This window comes from Helicoverpa armigera, chromosome 29, assembly GCF_030705265.1.
Source record: "Helicoverpa armigera isolate CAAS_96S chromosome 29, ASM3070526v1, whole genome shotgun sequence".
NCBI classification, from domain to species: Eukaryota; Metazoa; Arthropoda; class Insecta; order Lepidoptera; family Noctuidae; genus Helicoverpa; species Helicoverpa armigera.
In genome coordinates, this window is record NC_087148.1 from 1,326,629 (window position 1) to 1,347,648 (window position 21,020).

Consider the following 21,020-nt stretch of genomic DNA (forward strand, 5'->3'; position numbering starts at 1 on the left):
GGGCGAATCGCGGACTAGCGCACGAAGAGTTCCTAACCATTATTTAAAAAACGGACAAAAAAATCACATTTGTTGTATGGGAGCCTTTCAAAATATTTATTTAATTCTAGCTTTCATATTTGTTGTTGTAGCGTTGTTGTATAAGATTATCACCAACCAAATTTGAACAATGCACTGAAAAAAGAAAGAAATTCCGACACTGGATGTTTGTATCGGATTACAATATTCCCAATTCGTACCTACCTTACTTAACAAGCTAACACCTTGTTTTGTTCGAAATTATGACCAATAGCACTAAAATTACAGCGCCGATTTTTTCTGTTTATCCTGAATTTAAAGCTTTTAAAATTATTAATTTAAAAAAAAATCCCGGCTGTCATTGAACATCCTTGGCAGTCGTTACGGGCAGTCAGAAGCCAGTAGGTCTGACACCAGTCTAACCCCTGATACCCCGTGTATTGGGTTGCCCGGGTAACTGGGTTGTGGGGGTCAGATAGGCAGTCGCTCCTTGTAAAGTACTGATACTCAGCTACATCCAGTTAGACTGGAAGCCGACCCCAATATAGTTGGGGAAAGGCTCGGCGGATGCGGATGACACTCAATTTAGAGCTAAAAGTATAGGCTTTCAAACGAGATCATAAATATTGAACTGTAAATATTGTATCATTGGCAATCGTTGTATTTGTATAGCGCAAGGGGGCGATTCCGTTGTTTCGGGAATGTATGTGTATTTAAAGACCATATGAATGCCACTTTTCGTTGTAATTTTATAACTCAATAACGGGCTCACCTATCCAAATCAAATGTATCTATTACCCCAACGGGACCCAGCAGGGCCAAGGCCTGCCGGGGCTGCGGGATTGTTCGAAAGAGTTACCGCGGCCCTGGTACAAAAAAGGCCTGCGACGGAACACGACGGTTTTTAGTCAGTAAGAGTCTGACACTCGCTCACCGCTGCTAACCCACAGCGGGAGGGGTCATTTAATGATTTTTGACGTCGTTAAAAAAAATAATGTTTCTATTAGGCTTTGTTCAAATTGTCTTTGTATTGTGACTACAAAGATTTTAGAATTGCCCCACAAAAGTTGCAATGAAATAAATAAAATGTAAATCAATGATTTCCCGACTATTATGTTGATGTTATTCCCGTGTAAAGTCAGTTCCGTGCTATTATTGGATTGATCACTGTATCGGTAAGTCAATTATTTCTGTTATTTTTTAAATTAATTAGGTTATAATTTTGGCAGTCGTGGTGGCCTAGTGGGTAAAGAACCAGCATCTCGAGTATGACTGTGCATTCAGGCAAGTACCTACCAATGCAACTTTTCTAAGATTGTATGTACTTTCTAAGTATATCTCGGACCCCAAAAATGAGTGAATAAATAATGAAGAAAACATCTTGAGGAAACCCGGACTTAAAAGACTGAAATCACCAACCCGCATGGAGCAAGCGTGGTGATTAATGCTCAATCCTTTTCCGTGTGAGAGGAAGCCGCAGCTCTACAGTTGGCAAATAAAAAGGCTAAAACGGAGATATTTTTGGGAGTATCAGTGAGTACATTTAACATCCTTAGCAGTCGTTACGGGTAGATACAAGCCGGTAAGTAAGTCTGACCAGTCTGACCAGGGGTACTGGATTGCCCAGGTAACTGGGTTGAGAAGGTCAGATAGGCAGACGCTCCTTGTAAAACACTGGTACTCAGCTGCATTCGATTAGACTGGAAACCGACCCCAACATAGTTGGGAAAGGGCCCGGGAGATGATGATGATCAGTATTTTCTAATGTTCATTCAACTTCATAATGTGAAAATATACGAATTTGCAGTGTCATCCGTTGTATATCGGAGTGCAGATATATGCAAGACACGATTGATTTTCTATTGCTTTATACTTAGCGATATACGAGAGGTTAATAAGCTTGCATATATGTGTATAATACATATTATGTAACTGGGGTTCTTTCTCACGGTTTCGTCCGCGTTCCAGGGAAACATCTTCCTGTACCCGGATAAAATATAGTCTTCGTCATCCAGGAATAGTGTAGTGTCTTTGGGGTTAAATATTTTTATAGGGTACAAACTAAAATTAATCTTTATTATATTAGTTCAAATTGGAAATTCTTGTCCCAACTATGTTGGGGTCGGCTTCAGGTCTTACCAGATGCAGCTGGGGACCAGTGTGCCACTTGGAGCGACTGCCTATCTGACCCCCTCAACCCATATACCTGGTCAACCTGATATCACGTTGGTAAGACTGCTAGTCAAACTTACTGGCTTCTGACTATCCCGTAACATCTGCCAAGAATGTTCAATGACAGCCGGGAGTTACAGTTTTGCGTGGCCTCTGAAACACAGCTAAGAATTACAACCACAACATCAAATATTTCATTGAAACAGTTTATTCGAATATTCAAGGAAATCGATTTAAGTGAGAAATAAATTAAACTAAGTGTAAAGGTTAACTGAACACAAAGTTATGTTAATTTTCTTTGAATTCCCTTTTTTAAGAATAATTAAATTACGAATACAAATCGAGCATACGGAATATTGATTAAAATAGTGCCAATGTCATGTATCAAATCGAAACCACGTATCGAATCAAAAAATGTGAATAATGACTTTTTTCGCGAACATACGAGGACTTGCATTTTCGCGTTTCTACAAGTGTTTGGGCACAAAGGTTGCAATTTCGCGGACATAATAGAAATGTTCGCACGCAATTTGTTATTGTTTTCTGGAACGAATAGACCAGACGATACTTCATTTGTGTGCGTCACAGTAAAGCACACCGAAAGAATTTTACCTTTACGTTACGGGTAGTCGCAAGGCCATAGATGACTTACGGGACTGTGACACGATCGGTAACTATGGGTCTTAGAAGAAAGCTCAAAGTCACATAGAAAGCAATATTAGAAAGGGCTATGCTAGAAGTTTCCCTGCGTGAATTATAAAGATCCGCAGAAGAAGCCAAGTCACAGACATAGCCCGAAGAATTGCAAAGCTGAAGTGCCATGGGGAACACAGGTCGCAGAACAGATGACCAATTAGGCAGAAAAGGTTTTGACTGGTGACCGGGAAGACACAGCATTGGCAGGCTTAGCACTAGATGGATGGAGGATCTGGCCAAGATCTCTAAGAAACAGTAGATTTGGGTGACTGAAAACGGCGAAAAATGTCAAAACTTGAGCCTTTTGCCCAGCAGTTCACGTCTTTCAGCTAAAACGAAAGACAATACATAAGAAAGTCTGATAAACATTATTACAATGGGGTCACCTGGTCACTGGGCTGTAGACATCAGAAAACAGGTTACACACTTTATCAGCTGAATCTATTTAAACTGAAATTAACCCTATCCAGGGTTGTAAAATAGATGTAAATTTCTACTTAGAAGACGTCATAAGGTCCAAAACAATTAGATTATGCGCATTCTAAATAGTCGAATTGTAGTAAAAGCCACAAACAAACAGTGTAATTGAATTTCACAGTTCTATTAATAAGTTTTTCTCTAACATAACAATGACAATCGTATTGTAATAATGGCCTGATTACCTGAATGATCTAATTAATTTTGAATTAACTAAAACTCTTTACAATGTCATTGTGGTAATAGAATGGGTTGGATTTAAATAACTTTATTAGATTTTTTTTTAACGACGTCATAAATCATCAAATGACCCCTCCCACTATGGGTTAGCAGCAGTAAGGGAGTCTCAGACTCTTACTGAGTAAAAACCGTCGTGTTCCGTCGTAGGCCTTTTATGTACCAGGGTCGCGGTAACTGTTTCGAACAATCCCGCAGCCCCGGCACGCCTTGGCCCTGCTGGGCCCCGCTGGAATGTTATTAGACCTGGATTTAGAATTACGCGTCCGCCAAAAGATTCGACGTAGTACCGGGTATAGTCCCTAGAGCACCCGCAAATATTTAGTCGGCCGATAGTTTGTTTGGGCTCATTAATCAGTATGCCGATCTGAAGGTATCAGACCGACTGAAAACTTAGGGTGCTTACATAAAGAAACAGGTTTCCGGTACAGACAAACCTGTACGGGTAGGTACCGACCAGTGCAGGTATAATATTTCAATACAATCCTATTAACTTACTTATAAAGAAACAGATAAGTTACAACCTGTTTCTTTATGTAAGCACCCATTACTAAATAAATACATAACGTTATATACCAAAAATATAATATATTATAATAATGTCATCCACTTAGAGATTTTGTCTACCCAGATACTGACTGCACCTTGATCCCTTCAATCACCCTTATTTAAAAGTCATGTCTTTTTTACAGATCCGAAGAAAAAGGCGGCAAATAACAAGTAGTCAAAATGGTTACGAAAGAGGAAATAGATCCAGCTCAGGCCTTTGAGTCTAAATTACTGAGTCTCAATAAGACTATGGATGAACTGACTGCACGTGGAGACTCGGCCGTGCAGCAGTTCTACCACGGCACCACGGTCTTCGTGACAGGCGGCTCCGGCTTCCTCGGCAAGCAGCTCGTAGAGAAACTCTTCAGGTGAGGGACAATTTAATACAAATCTATAAAATGCCTATGATGAGGTACAATGGCGAGACATGGATCTTCCATTATATCCAGATAAAAACAGGGCGGTATTGTGAGCAACATTAAGCAAGACGTTACAAGTGAAAAATGTTAATGTTAATAGTAGAAAACTAAGAGTTCCCTCAGCCAATTATCCAAAGAAATAATACTTACTAACACATTTTTCAGGGCCACGAAAGTAGCAAAAGTCTTCGTTCTATTGAGACCAAAGAAAGGAAAACAGATGCTGGAGAGACTTCAAGACATGTTAAAAGACCCCGTGAGTAATTGTAGTTCTTGTATACTCTACTGTTCGTTGAAAAAATACTTACGCGAGCTTGCACACAAACTTGCAACGCAGAGAACCTACACCGCGAGTTCATCATCAACAGTGCAGAATATCTTTCATTGACCGACTTCATAAAAGAGATGGAGGTTGGAGTTTCTCAATTCTCATGTTCAGCACTGTCACTGTCATCAATCAAAAGACTACAAAGTCAAACAAAGAAAGATTTAATTTACAAGAACTAACTGTCTTGCTAGCTCGTAGATAATGAAGAAAGGATGATGACTTATTCATTAATTTCCAGGTTTTCGATATTCTTAAGGACACACAACCAGACTTCATCGACAAACTAGTACCAATAGCTGGTGATGTCGCTGACATGAGACTGGGTATCAGCAATAAAGACTGGGATACTATTACAGAAGAGGTAAGCTAGTCTAGTTACTAGAAACCCTTGGGTCGTTGGGTTCGAAGTTAGGGTATGGGTCCTGTTTCAAGATCTATCCAGGCTCCTCGTGATCAAAAGGCTGGCTATTAACCCAGATAAAGGACCAGCATGGCGATCCAACGAGGTTATGCTGCCAGCCTCTTGGGTATGCGCACCGTCCCAGTCGACAGCGACGGGGACGAATTTTTTTATGCTTTTCAGTTTTAGGTTTTGCTCAAGAATTGTTTTTAATTTAAATGTAAATAATTTCCATTTACTAAATAAATATTTTTTTTGTCTAATTATGAGCATTAGTTTGGTCGCTCAAGAGGTAGATGGACGAGAGAATGGACAAATGAGTAATATGTCTTGCGCAGCTGACTGATTTCCTTAAATGAGAACAGCCACCGTGGCCGACAATCGGCTAGGAGAACATAATTGTCATTGATATAGTAATGAATTCCTCTGTTATTCAGACGGATATTGTAATGCATATGGCCGCGACCACGAGGTTTGATGAGCCACTCCGAGTTGCCACATTAATCAACGTACGAGGTGCAAGGGAGGCTCTACTCCTTGGAAAAGCCTGCAAGAAACTTAAGTAAGTGAATACACTGCCCTTTTCTGCTTTTATTATTGAAATACTCGAAAGAGTACTTACGACTTCTGACAGAGTAGCCATTTTCCCGTGGTTTCAACCGCGTTCTATAGATACTGCTGACCGTACCAGGATAAAATATAGCCTATGTTACTCGGACAGAATGTAGCTTTCCAACAGTGAAAGAGTCGTGTAGATAAAATAGGCATAGAATGCAACTTAGCACAATTTGAATTGGTGTGAAATTTTATGTTCGTTCTATGTCAGTCATTGTTTATTGTTTTTGAGCCCTAACCAATCTCATTTCAATCGGCAAGTATACGGCTGATATTGTTTGGTTATCGTCATAGTTAAATGATACAACTCAACCTTAGAGCTGTTATTTCCTATAATAATTGGTTTCTGTTTTCCAGGTCCTATGTCCACGTTTCAACGGCGTACGCGCATGCGTGCGACTTCCGTATCAACGGTGACGTTTTGGAAGATTTCTACAAGAGTCCAGTTGACCCTGAAGCTCTTATTAAGTTGGCAGAAACTACGGACGAAGAAAGACTAAATAAGATTTCTGATAAGTAAGTTTTATTCAACTATAAAAATGTCACTGGCCTGCAAAAAAATGGTTTGTGGGAGTGACCATCACAAAGCAGGTCAATCTTAGAGAAGTTGTAACACCCCTAGAAAGGCACGGGGGTATACCATCGCCAACTTCACATACAGGATACTCCAGTACATCGGACCTATTAAAGTTCGAACTTCGCCTGATATCTGTAAGGTCGTGTCGAACTGAATAATCCCATTGAATCCCTCTCTCTGTGTGAGGAAATATGCAAGTTACACCAGTATCTGATCTTACGAGAGAACAGCAGAGCAGGCATGGCTGACAATCGTTCTTGACGCCGTTTTTTCTTACCTAATGTATATTGTATTTTGTTTCAGTTTGATAACAAATTGGCCGAACACGTATTCGTTTGCTAAAGCCGTTGCCGAGGAGACAGTCAAGACTTTGGGCGAAAATATGCCTCTCTGCATTGTGAGGCCTGCTATAGGTATGTTTTCTTTATATAATCATTCCAACATCATTTCCCGAGCCTTTTCCCTACTGTGTTGGGGTCAGCTTCCAGTCTAGCCGGATGCAGCTGAGTGTTTTATAAAGAGCGACTGCCGTGTCTAACCTCCTCAACCCAGTTACCCGAGCAACCCAGTACCCCTTGGTAAGAATGGTCAGACTAACTGGCTTCTGAGCACCCATAACGACAGCTAGGGATGTTCAATTACAGTTGAATTAGATTTTCGTCATATTTTCCTAAATTTTCTGTTGATCTGGCAAATTATATAATTCTTCTTTATCGTCGTGAATGAATTCCAACCCAAAAAAATATCTTCTTCTGGTCTACTAGCTCTAGACAAGTCTGTAATTGCGTCCAACTCTCGCGCACTCTCGCACTCATTGCTTCTCTGTATGAGAAGTTGTGTTCGAAGCCATGTGGTTAGTAAGAAGGCTGAGATTGATATTTTTTTCAGTGGTTCCTGCGAAACGAGAGCCAAGACCAGGTTGGACAGATATATCAAACGTTTATGGAGCCAGTGGTGTAAGTATTAAGTTTTTATTGATGATTATTATATGTAATGTAATGTAGAGTGGAGACCACGACTAGCAAGCGCAGCGTAGGACGTCCACCAACAAGGTAGACAGACGATCTTATAAAGGTCACCGGAAGACGCTGGATGCAGGTCGCCTACAACAGGTATCTGTGGAAATCTAAGGGGGAGGCCCATGATCAGCAGTGGACGTCCTATGGCTGAGATGATGATGATATGTAATAGTTCGTGCTAATTTAAGCTAAGTTTGGGAAATCGCGATTAAAATCGAACGCAAAAGGGGGCTACCGTTGACGAGAAGGACTATATATAATTAATCCCTCATGATATAAAGCCCACAGTCATAAATAAATTTCTATTCATCAATCATTTTTTTTTAATATGAAAATCGTTTAATCAAACTGAACTGACTTAACTTAGGGTTAAAACACAAAGGATCCTCATATTTCCCGATTTTAGGAAGCAGGACCTCAACAAAATTGTTTGCTGTTTCGACTCCTAAAAAACCATCTCTTTATGTTGCAGACTATGGCAGGATCAGGCCTGGGTCTCATGCATGCTCTCTTCACGGACAATGAGACTCGAGTGGGTCTGATACCCGTGGACTATGTCAATAATACCACTATCGCCGCCGCTTATGAGACAGCGAAGAGAGTAGCCGCTGGAGATAATAGCATTAAGATCTATACTGTTACTGGGTCTACGAGAAATCCTGCAAAATGGGGTTAGTTTATTTATCTTCTTCTTCTTCCTGCACTGTTCTAAATTTCATTTAAGGTCAGCGCAATATGTCTAACGCTCAATCCTTCTCTGTGTGAGAGGAGGCCTGTGCCCAGCAGCGGGACGATAAAAAGGCTGTAACAGTAACAGTCAGCGCAATGTGTCTTCCGCTTTTATTCCTCCTTTCATTCGTCATACTGACACTCACTCCCTTCTTGTTCATGTCATTTTTCAGGCAATCCATCAATTTTTAGGTCTTCCTCTCCATTCTCACTTAGTCGTTTTTATGCATCGTCATGTCAATTCCATTTATGTCATCTTTTCCCAAATATATTTTGATCGGCTTCGAGTCTAACTGGATCCACCTGATTTTCTCCGTTGAGCGTATGAATATCTAACCTTCTCCAATTTTATTATTTGTAATCATCCTTTCAAAGATTATTATTTACATTAACGGTTTCTGGTCCAGACCGTCTGAGAATGTTTTCTTTTTTGTTGAAGTTTGTTAATCATCATTTCCCGAGCATTTGGGAAAATCCCAACTATGTTGTAGTCGGCTTCCAGTCTAACCGCATGCAGCTGAGTACCAGGGCTTTACAAGGAGCGACTGCTTTTCTGACCTCCTCAACCCAGTTACCCGGGCAACCCAATACCCCTAGATCAGAATGGAAGTTTGTTAACTTATAATCAAATTATTTCAGGCAAGTTACATGAATACATATCTACTGAAAGCAGAAAATACACCACCCCGCTAGCTGTGTTCTACGGGTTTGCGTGGCAGACAACTAATCCTATCATATTCTGGATATACTCCTGGCTTCTACATCTGATACCTGCCTACGTTGTCGATGCCGTCTGCTTCGCTATCGGAAAGGAGAGGAGGTGAGGAGATTCTTTTATTTCCAACATTTTTGTCATCTGCCAGCCTCATCGTCACCATCCTCCGAGCCTTTTTCCCAACCATGTTGGGGTCGGCTTCCAGTCTAACCGGATTTAGCTGAGTACCAGTGCTTTACAAGAAGCGGCTGTTACCCGGGCAATCAATAATAACCAAGGGGGGTTAGACTGGTGTCAGACTTACTGGCTTCAGACTACCCATAACTACTGTCAAAGATGTTCAATGACAGCCGGGACCTACAGTTTCACGTGCCATCCGAAACACAGTCATTGGTTCTAAGATATTCTTAGAAAGTACATACAAACTTAGAAAAGTTGCATTGGAACTTCCCTGACCTGGAATCGAACCCGCGCCCTCATACTTGAGAGGTTAGTTCTTTACCCACTAGGCCACCACGACATTTTTATCATCTGCCAGTCTTTTCCTAACTATATGGGGTCGGTTTCCAGTCTAACCAGATGCAGCTGAGTAAGTACTAGTGTTTTACATGGTGCGACTGCCATCTGACCTTGGTAAGACTGGTTGAGACTGGCTGTGAAATACAAAAGGTTCTACGAGTAAAATCAATGGGATTCAATCCAGGAATGGTGACGAGGGTTTCAGATACAATTCCACGTCAGAGGCCGTCAGGGGATTTATGTTAACGTTGACACTAGGGCTCGTTAGGTGATTAAGCCTGCAGCTCTCTCGATAAGAAGTAATTTTAAGTTTTAATCGTGTCTTATCCTCCTTTTCAGATTCGTAAAAATTTACAAGAAAATGTACAAACTACAAGTAGTATTATCTTATTTCACCTGCTTCCAATGGCGGTTTATCGACGACAATACTGCTAAACTCTTCGATAGTTTATCGGAAACCGACAAAGTTATCTTCGAATTTGATGTGAATAAAATTGACTGGAAAGAATATATGGTCATTTGGTATGTAGGAATCAGGAAATACATTTTCAAAGATGGTTTGAAGGGTACCGTAAAGGGGTCCAAAGGCAAAAGATTTTCAAGTACCTCTCATTTTTATTATTGGACCTCTGTATTTCTATGCTTTGTTTAAATTGTTCTTTTGGTCTTTGTTAGCTTTATGTTATACTTCGAGATATTTATTGTCAATAAAACTATTTTAATCTGTGTTGTGGACTTTCATTTCGTTATCTCGATCTGGATCTTAATTTTATGGGATATCAACAAATGATTCCTCCCTCTGTGGGTGCAGCGTAGCAGTGCCAAACTTCTACTGACTATACCTCACCATGTTCCTTCTTAAGCCCTTTATGTACCAGGGCCGCGGTAACTCGCGCGAACAATCCCGCAGCCCCGGCTGGCATTGGCTCTAGGAGCGAGGAGGAGCGCGTGAAAGTCTTGATCTGGATTTTAACTTATTTATGCTTAACCTACCTAACCAAAGTAATAAAGTAAAAGTAAGGCTATGCTCTGGCATAGGGCGGGAGTGACTGTCAGTATGACGAGTGCCAGGGAAAAATGGAAGAGGATGACATATTGCGCCGACCCTAAATAAAATTGGGAACAGGACAGGAGGAAGAAGAAGAGTTGTCTCAGAGCATAGATGACAAACAAACACTCGTTCAGACGGAGTATATTTTAGAACTTTAGTCTGTTCTGTATAAATTCTGGTTCATGGTTCCAACCAAACACAGACATGAGTTGCTGGGGAGTTTGTTGCGCCACTTCTTCTTCCCAGCAAAAACACATAGGAAGTGCTGAAGGGCGGTCGTTTTGGGGGCTGTCTTTTGTTTTTGACGTTTGAAAAGCGCTGATTTATCAGCCTAATTGTTGAATAAACGTTTTTGAGTTTGAGTTTTTGCCAAACCTACTATGGGGACGCGTCTAGCAGTTTAATAAGTAACGTAATAAATTACAACCACGATAATGTCGTCAGATATTGACTAATATATTTTTAATTAAAAATAACAAAAATTATAATGGCAAATGAGTCACGTTTTTCTCTTACTCTCTTGTCTGTTTCTTCATATTGAATGGGTCCTCTTTATAGGGTTCAACAAACTCTTGCATAACTGGGTTGAGTAGGTCAGATAGGGCAGTCGCTCCTTGTAAAACACTGGTTCTTACTAACTTTGAAGTACGGAATATATTTAGAACTAGCTTCTGCCCGCAGCTTCGCCCGCAAAGAGTTGGGTTATATCGCGTTTCCAATAGAATTCTTCAAAAGTCCGGGATAAAAACTATCCTATGTTCTGTCTCAAGGTCAACTCTATCTCTGTAACAAATTTTATCAAAATCAGTTCAGTGGTTTAGACGTGAAAGCGTCACAGACAGACGGAGTACTACGCATTTATAATATTAGTAGGGAAGTGGGGATCCATCATATTTTATAACACGGGCAATTACAGTCGCAGGAAAGAAGCTAGTTTATAGAAAACTTGATTTAGCCTAGCTTACCACACACTGCAGAATTTTAATCGGCCCACAGTTAAATAAGTATGGAGATGTATGGAAGGGTAACTGGGTTGAGGGGGTCAAATAGGGCAGTCGCTCCTTGTAAAGCACTGGTACTCAGCTACATCTGGTTAGACTGGAAGCCGACCCCAACATAGTTGGGTAAAGGACTCGGCGGATGAGGATGATGGAGATGTATGGAAGTGCGCACATAACAACGATCAGGTATTTGGCTAGTGACCGACTGAAAACTTTGATTGAATTTTCTTAAAAATATATTTTCAAAACTTGGGGCCGACTGTCGGCCGACTGTTTAGATGAGACTGTAGAGTGCAAATGGGCTTATAGTAGCGTAGTGTCTGTAGAAAACAAGAATAGAAGTATAATAATAATTTATTTATTTATTTGTTTAAATCAGGCTACAAAGGCCCATAGAAAATACTATACATAAATATTATAACATTAAATCATATACTAATACATATTTTATATAAACAACTTAAAACTAATGCACACGAAGTGTCGGCGTCGTGTTACGCTGCGAGGTGTCGCGCAGCCATCCTCGGAACCGGCGTCCACGGGCGATTTCGCCCACGGCGGCTGTTCTCATTTAAAGAGATCAGCCAGCTGCGCAGAACATATTATAGTGCACAGGCATTTGCGCAGACACAAGTGCACTCCCTATTCCTTCACTCTCATAACCCATGGGACGGCAATCCGACATGACCGGAAAGAGATCAAGCGCAGGACCGACATTTACGTGCTCTCCGATGCACGGGTGAATCAATCACCAACTTCCAGACTACGGGCTGCTTTGTGAAAGTTTAAGAAAACCTACAAAGCGCTTTCGGCCTAGCCGGGAATGGAACCCGAGACCTCGAATACAACAGCCGCGCTTGCGACCACTAGCCCAACGAGGCAGTCAAAGTAGTATTAACATAATGCAAAATGGGCGTGGCCTTACAACGCCCATTCGCCATTTTTTTGGCTTTGTCATTTTGAATGGCATTACGCAACATTTACGAAAAGTGGAATTCATTAATAGAAGTCAAGGTCTCATTACTGATACTATGCAATTAGACATTATTTTTGAAAACCACAATAAAAAATTATTCAAATATTATGACAAAACTCAAAATGTTAAATTCAAATTCAAAGGTCCAAGCATTTCATTTGATTTAGGAGTATTTAGGCGTCAAAAATATACATAAGTTTGATTCTAGTTCATGCGCTGAATGCCCAAATTGGCTTGTCTCAAACAATTTTTTGGCCAAATCCAAACAGTTTTTGACGGCGAAAAAAATTTATATTAATCTTGAACATATTTCTGAGAACCTTGTTAATTTCAAAACACGTTCTCGAAAAGTTTTCTCGATACAAAAAAATATAAACTTGCCTCTTAAAATTATCTTGGCAAAAAGTCGTGGTTTCCTAGTGAGTAGGTCAGGCAAACTCAAACTCAACTCAAACTCAAAATCGTTTATTCAAATTAGGCTGATAAATCAGCACTTTTCGAACGTCAAAAACAAAAGACAGTCCCCAAAACGCCCGCCCTTCACCACTTCCTATGTGTTTTTGCTGGGAAGAAGAAGTGGCGCAACAAACTCCCCAGCAACACATGTCTGTCTGTAAGGTTTGAAGAACCAGAATGTATACAAAACAAGTCAAATAAAAATATCATTATCACATGATAACCATTATATAAAATTAGGAAAGAAAAAAAAAATACAAACTTAACACAAGTAGGCTAGCACACAGATTTACACCCATAAAGACTAAGTAGGTACTCAAGCATTACTTACAGTCTATTAAGTGTATCTAAAGCCTCCTGTTAATAAAATAAAAATGTATTTTTAATATAAGCATAAAATCGGCGTGCCCACCCACATGCGCAGATGATTATGTTGTAGCAACACAAACAAGGTGTACCTGCCAGGACTACAGTATTATTATTTTCTCCAAAAAAAAAAGCTAATAGAAAATCATACTATTATGAATAGTGTCAATAGCCACCAACACGACCTGGTACCGCCAGCAGCACCCGTTCACGAGTATAACGCGAGGATCAGCCATCGCCCCCTTCGCACATTTTTGAGGGAAGGGGACAACCCGACCCCCAACGCTACCGCTGGCCATACCGTCTAAGGGAGCATGACGTGCTTGCAGCTATTCAAGAAAAGTAGAATATGTAAGAAGTACTGCAGTACTAGCAAGCCCTAAAGAAACAATGCTAAGCAAAATTAAAAATCAGAATTAATGTCAGAAGTAATGTCAAACAATGTAAAAAAATTATAATAAGTTAATAATTTAGTTATAGTGATAACAAGAATGAGCTGCCTTGCGTTCAACTTAGCGACCAACTATTCCTATCATTTAAATAATCATTAATGCTATAATAAGCCTTCTTTGAAAGAATTGACTTTACTTGTAATTTAAATGCATTAAACGGTAATTGTAGTAAAGTTAGAGGTAGTTTATTGTAAAAGCGGATACCGAGCCCCAAAAATGATCCATGAACCTTATGAAGTCTGTGAGTGGGTACACACAGTTTATGCTTGTTTCTAGTGTTAATACTGTGAACATCGCTTTTTTTGGTGTACAAATGAATATTTTGCCTAATGTAGAGTATATTGGCAAAGATAAATTGTGATGCCACAGTAAGAATGCCTATTTCTTTAAAGAGCTCTCTTAGCGAATGTCTACTACCTAACCGGTATATCGCACGAACAGCTCGTTTTGTAATACAAATATGTTTTGAATATCAGCAGCTTTGCCCCACAGAAGAATACCGTAGGACATAACGCTGTGAAAGTAGCTAAAATAGACTACTCGAGCTGTGTCTACGTCAGTGAATTGTCTTACTTTTCTGACGGCGTACGCAGCTGAGCTAAGCCTTCCCGCGAGGCTAGCTATATGCGAGCCCCACTGAAGTCTGCTATCGACTGATATACCAAGAAATACTGTGGATTTGACAGTTTCTAGAACCTCGTTACTTAATATAATATTCGGGCCTAGGTTTTTCACGTTCGGTAGAGTAAATTTAAGGCATTTTGTTTTCTTCGCATTTAAGACCAAGTTATTAGTACTAAACCAGTGTGTAACCAACGAAAGTGCACTGTTTACGTCGTCAAATTGATCCCTATTTCTGTCGACTTTAAAATAAGTGAAGTGTCATCTGCAAACAGTACAACGTCACAGATATTCTTCAGATGGTATGGTAGATCATTAATATATACCAGGAATAAGAACGGACCTAATATTGAGCCCTGTGGCACACCTAATTGGACTGATAAACCTGATGATTTGACGCCATTGACATCTACGCATTGCACTCTGTTATTTAAATAGGATTCTATTACGCTAAGAGCTTCATTTTGGACTCCGTAATAACGTAATTTACGTAGAAGCGTATCGTGGTGCACACAATCGAATGCTTTGGAGATCACAGAATACTCCAATGGCATTCTGAGAGTTTTCCACGCATTAAAAATGTGTTTTAAAAGAGCTACACCAGCATCTGTTGTCGAACGACCTTTGTGAAGCCATATTGTTCACTATGAAGGAGGCTATTAACATTGAAATATCTTTGTAACTGCTTGAGTACTAATTTTTCGAATATTTTACTAAAAGCCGGTAAGATGGATATGGGTCTAAAATTATTTACATCCTTCTTATCGCCTGATTTAAATAAAGGAATGACTTTACTTAGTTTCATTAGGTCGGGAAAAACTCCGGTTTCAATACATTTATTAAATGTGATAGCAAGATAGGGGGCAACAATGTCGATAATATTCTTTAATAGTTTAATGGAAATGCCCCAATAGTCACCACTGTTTTTTAAGTTCAGCGAATTAAAAACGTTAATAACATCAATTGGCGTTATTTGCTCAAAACTAAAAATAGCGTCACACTTTGGGACACTATTATGCAGGAGATTCTCAGCGTCCGTAGCAGAAGAACTCAAGGAGCGAGTCGTAGTTAAAGGTATGCTAGCAAAGAACTCATTAAATGCCATGGCTACGTCAGCCGCATTACTAATACGTTTATTGTCAGCGACTATTTCTAATTTATTCTCAATATTTGTCGATTTTCCAGTTTCCTGATTAATAATTTTCCAAGTAGTCTTTACTTTATTAGAAGAATTTTTTATTGTATTACTTAAATATTTTGCTTTAGCAACATTACAAATTTGTTTAAATAATTTTGAATATTTTCTAACATAATCTAAGAACGGAGTATCAAACCTGTACATTTTCATACCGTATAACTCGTAAAGCCTCGCTCGACTTTTGTAAATACCTTCAGTAGCCCATTTATTAAAGTTGGCAGAGGTAGCATTGACAGTCATGGTTTTAGTCTTAAACGTGGAATTGAATTCCTTTTCTACAACATCAAAGAGTGATCCATACATGACATTAGGATCTTCATTTGCAAGAATAGAAGGTTTAAGTTTTTTGTTGATATTACTTTTAAATCTACTACATCGACTAGCTGTAACAGGCCTGCATTCAATTTTAAATGGCTTTTTGTGGATTACCATGGGAAAACAAGCACTTTGTCCGCAATGGTCAGACGTCAGGTTATTAAGAAGCATACAACTTGAGGCTGCACAATCACAAAAAATATTATCAAGGCAAGTTGAAGAAGTGGCCGTGATTCTAGTAGGTTCAAAAAACAAATTGACTAAGTTATAAGATTTAAATAGGTTTACGAGTCTAATACTTAATGGAGAATCTACCTCTAATATATTTACGTTAAAATCTCCGCATATTATTTTACGTTTATTATTAGATTTCAATTTATTAAACAAGTCTTCTATAACCGACTCGAATATGTTGAAATCACCTGTGGGGGGGCGGTATACGCAAATTATAACATATCGCTCAAGTTCTACACAAGACAACTCGATAGTGCGCTCGACAGAAAGATTAACCAGATCCTGTCGTTGTTTACATTTTAACTCGTTAGAAACTAATATTAAAGATCCACCTCGTATGGCATTCTTCCTTACAAACGCACTTTGTACAGTATATTTGCTATCATTTAAAAACAATATTTCGGGTTCTTTTAACCAATGTTCAGTCAAACATAAGACATGAACATTAAAACCTTCCAAAAACAAACTTAACTCTAACTCCTTGCCAGATAAGCCCTGCATGTTTTGATGTACAAGATTCAAAACATTTGACTCACCTGTTGTCGTGCCTAATAGTTTAAACTAGTAGGCATATCAATAAGAATGTTAGTAGTATTACTAACAATATCCGGAGGTACATGACAAGTACCTGTGTCTATGTGTATATTATATGCTAAAAGATTAGCAATGTGTCGTCTACAGCTAGGTGGCAAATACATAGAATATTCAGTTAATTGAAATCTATTATCAAACTGATTAACATCAAAAATTGAAATAGAGTCAAGACGGTTAGTCCTATTGTACATTAACATATTTAGATTGAAAATGTGCCTATTCTGTTCCTCAGTCAAACTGTAAGAGTAAGGTAAGGCACCTATTATGAATTTACATTTATTTATTTCACTTAAATGTAGAACAAGACTAATGCAATCTATAATATCTTTTTTGGTAACATTAAAGCTATCTCCATAAAGCAATATTATAGTAGAATAGGGGATTAGCTTTGTCAATTTAATAGTATTTATTAAGTGGCTAAAACTGGCACCAGGTAAACAATTATTAATTACATATTGTTGCGAACACTGATTAAATATACTACCTAATCCTTGACCAAATTTGTCAGAAAAAATGTATGTAACACTTTTATTTATAACTGTAATAGAATCAGAATCATGGGTGACAGCCACTTGAGTCACCTGTGGTGCCGGGGTAACTGACTGGGGCTCAGGTGTCGGGGAGCAAGTACAACTACAGGAAAGGTTATTTGTCAATGACTCATACCTCTCTGCATTGCACCTCACTATGTCTGCCAGCTCACAGGCCTCTTGCATGCGCTTACTCAAATCCTGTTGTGAAGCTTCATATTTGTGGAAAATATCCCTAAGACAAATTTCTTTAATATGAAGTTCCTCCTGTAAGCGCTGAATTTCAGTGTCATGAAACGACCTACATACGTCTAATTCTGATTGACAAAGTTCTAAATCACTTATTAAACTAATGTTCTTTTTCCTAAGGAAATTGTTTGATTTATACACTTTTTGTTTTTTTAATGATTTTCTAATTTTACCTATTATTCTATTTAATTTTAAATACTTTTTAATTTTATTGTGTGATGTAAATGTTTTACTTTCCTGAGCTAAAGTATCATTGGTCAAGTCAATTGTTATCATTGGCTGATTACTACAAGAACCGGATGCACTACCAACAAGCTCATCGTACAGGCTGCAGGTGTTCGCAGACCGTTCACTGGACTTTGCAGACTCCAACTGTGTGATGGTGTTGTGGGCTCTGCTTAGCTCATGTTCCAGCTCAGAGATCCTGGTTAAAGCCAGTTCATGTGTGTCGCTGCACTCTTGCATGTTTGACACTAGTCGATTAAGATGTTGATTTTGGTCGAGTATATCCATATGTTCTATATGTAATTCAGCTAACTGGTTCTTAAGTTCAGTGTTCTTGTCAACAATGACCTTAACTTCTACCTCGCTGTCATCCCGTTCTTGTAACAGCTGTTTGCACAGATCTTTGCTGGTTTCCAAGTCTTTCAGTGTAGCCCTCAACTTTTCCTCAAAGAATGCAGCTCTACGGGTTAACATGATGAAAAGTTAACCCTGAGGCACCCTGGAATGTGAGAAGAGATAGCTAAGTGAAAGAAGGAAGAAAGGTTAAAAGTAAAGTTAAGTTTAGAAACAAAAGACTGGAGGATTATTGTTTAATGAATTAATTCTTAATACAGAGTTAAAGATGCTGAAGCTAATTATAAGGAAAAGAGTACTCTGTATTGCTGGATTGTGAGCAAGTTAATTATGTTTTATGAAAAGAGAAAATAAAAATTAAAAAGTTGTTGAGGGTATATATTTTTTTTTTCTAAATATCTGTTGAAAATGAATGTGTTTGTTAATTGTTCAATAAATTCTATTTGAAATAAATTTCTGAAAATAAACTTTCACTGGATATGAAATATAGTCTTACAATGACCACAAGAAAACAGCTGATCTTGTTTAGTATAGACAGTTAAACTTATGGGGCATATTTAGATAGCAGCTTGTATAAGATTTGGTCATTTAACGATGTGCAGGGTATACAAAATTGATAAATGAGGGGACTGGGTATCTAATACATAATAAATAAGCAAATACTCCCCGGGTTTTATGTTTGTCCCGAACACTTTCAAAATCCGTTCGTTGGGATGACAGCCAGTTTCTTTCCGATTGATTTCTATCGTTATTTTGCACCGAAATCACTCACAAACATTTATCCTTATATCTTATCACTAAATCTACTGAATCTAAGGTCAATTACAATAATTAAAGCACTAAAACTATTTAATTTTAAATAAAATCTCAAGGCAAGTACCAATGCAACTTTTCTAGATATATCTTGGACACCAAGGACTGTATTTCATATGGCACGTTAAACTGTAGGTCCTGGCTGTCATTGAACATCCTTGGCAGTCCTTGCGGGTAGCTAGTAAGTCTGGCACCAGTCTAACCAAAGGGTATTGGGTTGCCCGTGTATATAAGTTGGCTTACGATTTAGCGTCCTATCTATCTATCATCATCTTCATCATCGCAGCCATAGGACGTCCACTGCTGAACATAGGCCTTCCCCTTAGATCTCCACAAATACCTGTTGGAGGCGTCCTGCATCCAGCGTCTTCCGGCGACCTTTATAAGATCTTCTGTCCACTTTGTTGGTGGACGTCCTACGCTGCGCTTGCTAGTCTGCGGTCTCCACTCCAGCACTTTTCGACCCCATTGGCCATCTGTTCTGCGAGCACTATGGCCTGCCCATTGCTATTACAACTTGCAAACCCTATCTATCGTTCATTCTAATACAGTCCACCGATATCGGAAACAGGGTTCAACGTATAATAGAAAATTCCTCACAATACATGCCTTTTCAAGTAGCCTTCTGAATCAGTCATTTGATCCAGCCACATAATAAGTTACATCTAAAGACAATTTAGTACATGTATATCGATGAATGTAAAACACTGGTACTCACCTGCATTCTGGAAGGCCAACATAGTTGGGAAAAGGCTAGGCAGATGGCTATATACATAGGCTCTTATAGATAGGCATATAGATAGGCTCTTGGCGTTTACAACATTGGCCGAAAAAACAATCGTCACAATGATAGCCTTGTCAAATATTACACGTGTCAAAATCCTCGTGTACTAACGACCGTTCCCTATATTTAATCCATCTGCGATTTTACCTACTACAGATAGGAGTTTGTTATCCCTACTAATATTATAAATGCGAAAGTAACTCTGTCAGTCAGTCTTTCTGTCTGTTATTTTTTCACGTCTAAACCACTGAACTGAGTTTAATAAAATTTCGTACAGAGATAGAGTTGACATTGAGAAAGAACATAGGATAGTTTTTATCCCGGACTTTTGAAGAATTCTCTTGGAAACGCGATATAACCGAAGTCTACGCGGGCGAAGCCGCGGATGTGGTTGATGTCAAAATTCTACCTGAAGTAAACAAATTGACGATGGATTGAATATTGGGGTCGACACGCCTAATTCTTTTCTCAATTATTCAAATATTACCGTTACGTAAAACAAAACAGACATTTGGCTTGCAATTAGAGTATTGAAACGTCATTGAATAATGAGCCTGTTGGGTTATTCTGTAAAACATTATCATCTGTCCAGCCTTTTTGACTACTGGCCTCGGCTAAAACGGTAAGTCAGTCAGAAAATCCTTATAAGAACGTCCTAGAAAAAAAATCCGAATTTTCTGTCCTACAAAGTCTAATATCCGCGTGTTCAAGGCAAAGTTTGGTTTCACGAGTCATGTACGAGCCCATGAACGAAACCAAACTGCCGATATATGCCAGGGTGTCGCCGTCGACGGAAACGTCTAGGAGGACATCATCATCAATATGGGTGGGCAGTCTTACCCGATGAAACAACCGGGACCCACAATTTAATGTCCCAAACACAGAGGACTAGCCAACAACAAACTTCAGACTTTACCAACAACGAATTTTACGGAGGCCTCAAATAATTGAAGTTCAATTGAAGTCAATAGTCACCATGGACTGACAAACTATTGGTCCCGGGTTCGATTCTCTGTACGGTGTGACAAGCACGTTTGTTGACTTGTGGTCTGGATTTTGTTAAATATATTCTTGTATCTATTTTTTTTTTAATATATACGCAAAATTATGTAGTTTTTCAGTTGTGTTAGCATTCATGACAAAAACTAATCAATAGCTTATAATTAGTGCTAACCGACCAGCTGTCATTGAACAGCTTTGTCAGTAAGTCTGACAACCAGCCTTACCTAAGAGTATTTGGGTTGCCCGGGTAACTGAGTTGAGGAGGTCAGATAGGCAGATCGCTCCTTGTAAAACACTGATACTCGGCTGCATCTGGTAAGACTGGAAGC

General features: G+C 39.1%; 1 protein-coding gene across 1 annotated transcript; it reads left to right on the forward strand.

The window, feature by feature from the left end:
• Window positions 1–1,046: 1,046 nt before the first annotated feature.
• Window positions 1,047–10,197, forward strand: LOC110381112 (fatty acyl-CoA reductase wat). The gene is made up of 11 exons (XM_064042573.1): window positions 1,047–1,193; window positions 4,293–4,517; window positions 4,734–4,824; window positions 5,135–5,257; window positions 5,734–5,858; window positions 6,269–6,427; window positions 6,792–6,901; window positions 7,377–7,444; window positions 7,980–8,178; window positions 8,876–9,056; window positions 9,810–10,197. Exons 2-11 carry the CDS (start codon window positions 4,330–4,332, stop codon window positions 10,120–10,122), a joined length of 1,557 nt encoding a protein of 518 aa, XP_063898643.1. The 5' UTR covers window positions 1,047–1,193; window positions 4,293–4,329; the 3' UTR covers window positions 10,123–10,197.
• Window positions 10,198–21,020: the final 10,823 nt, after the last annotated feature.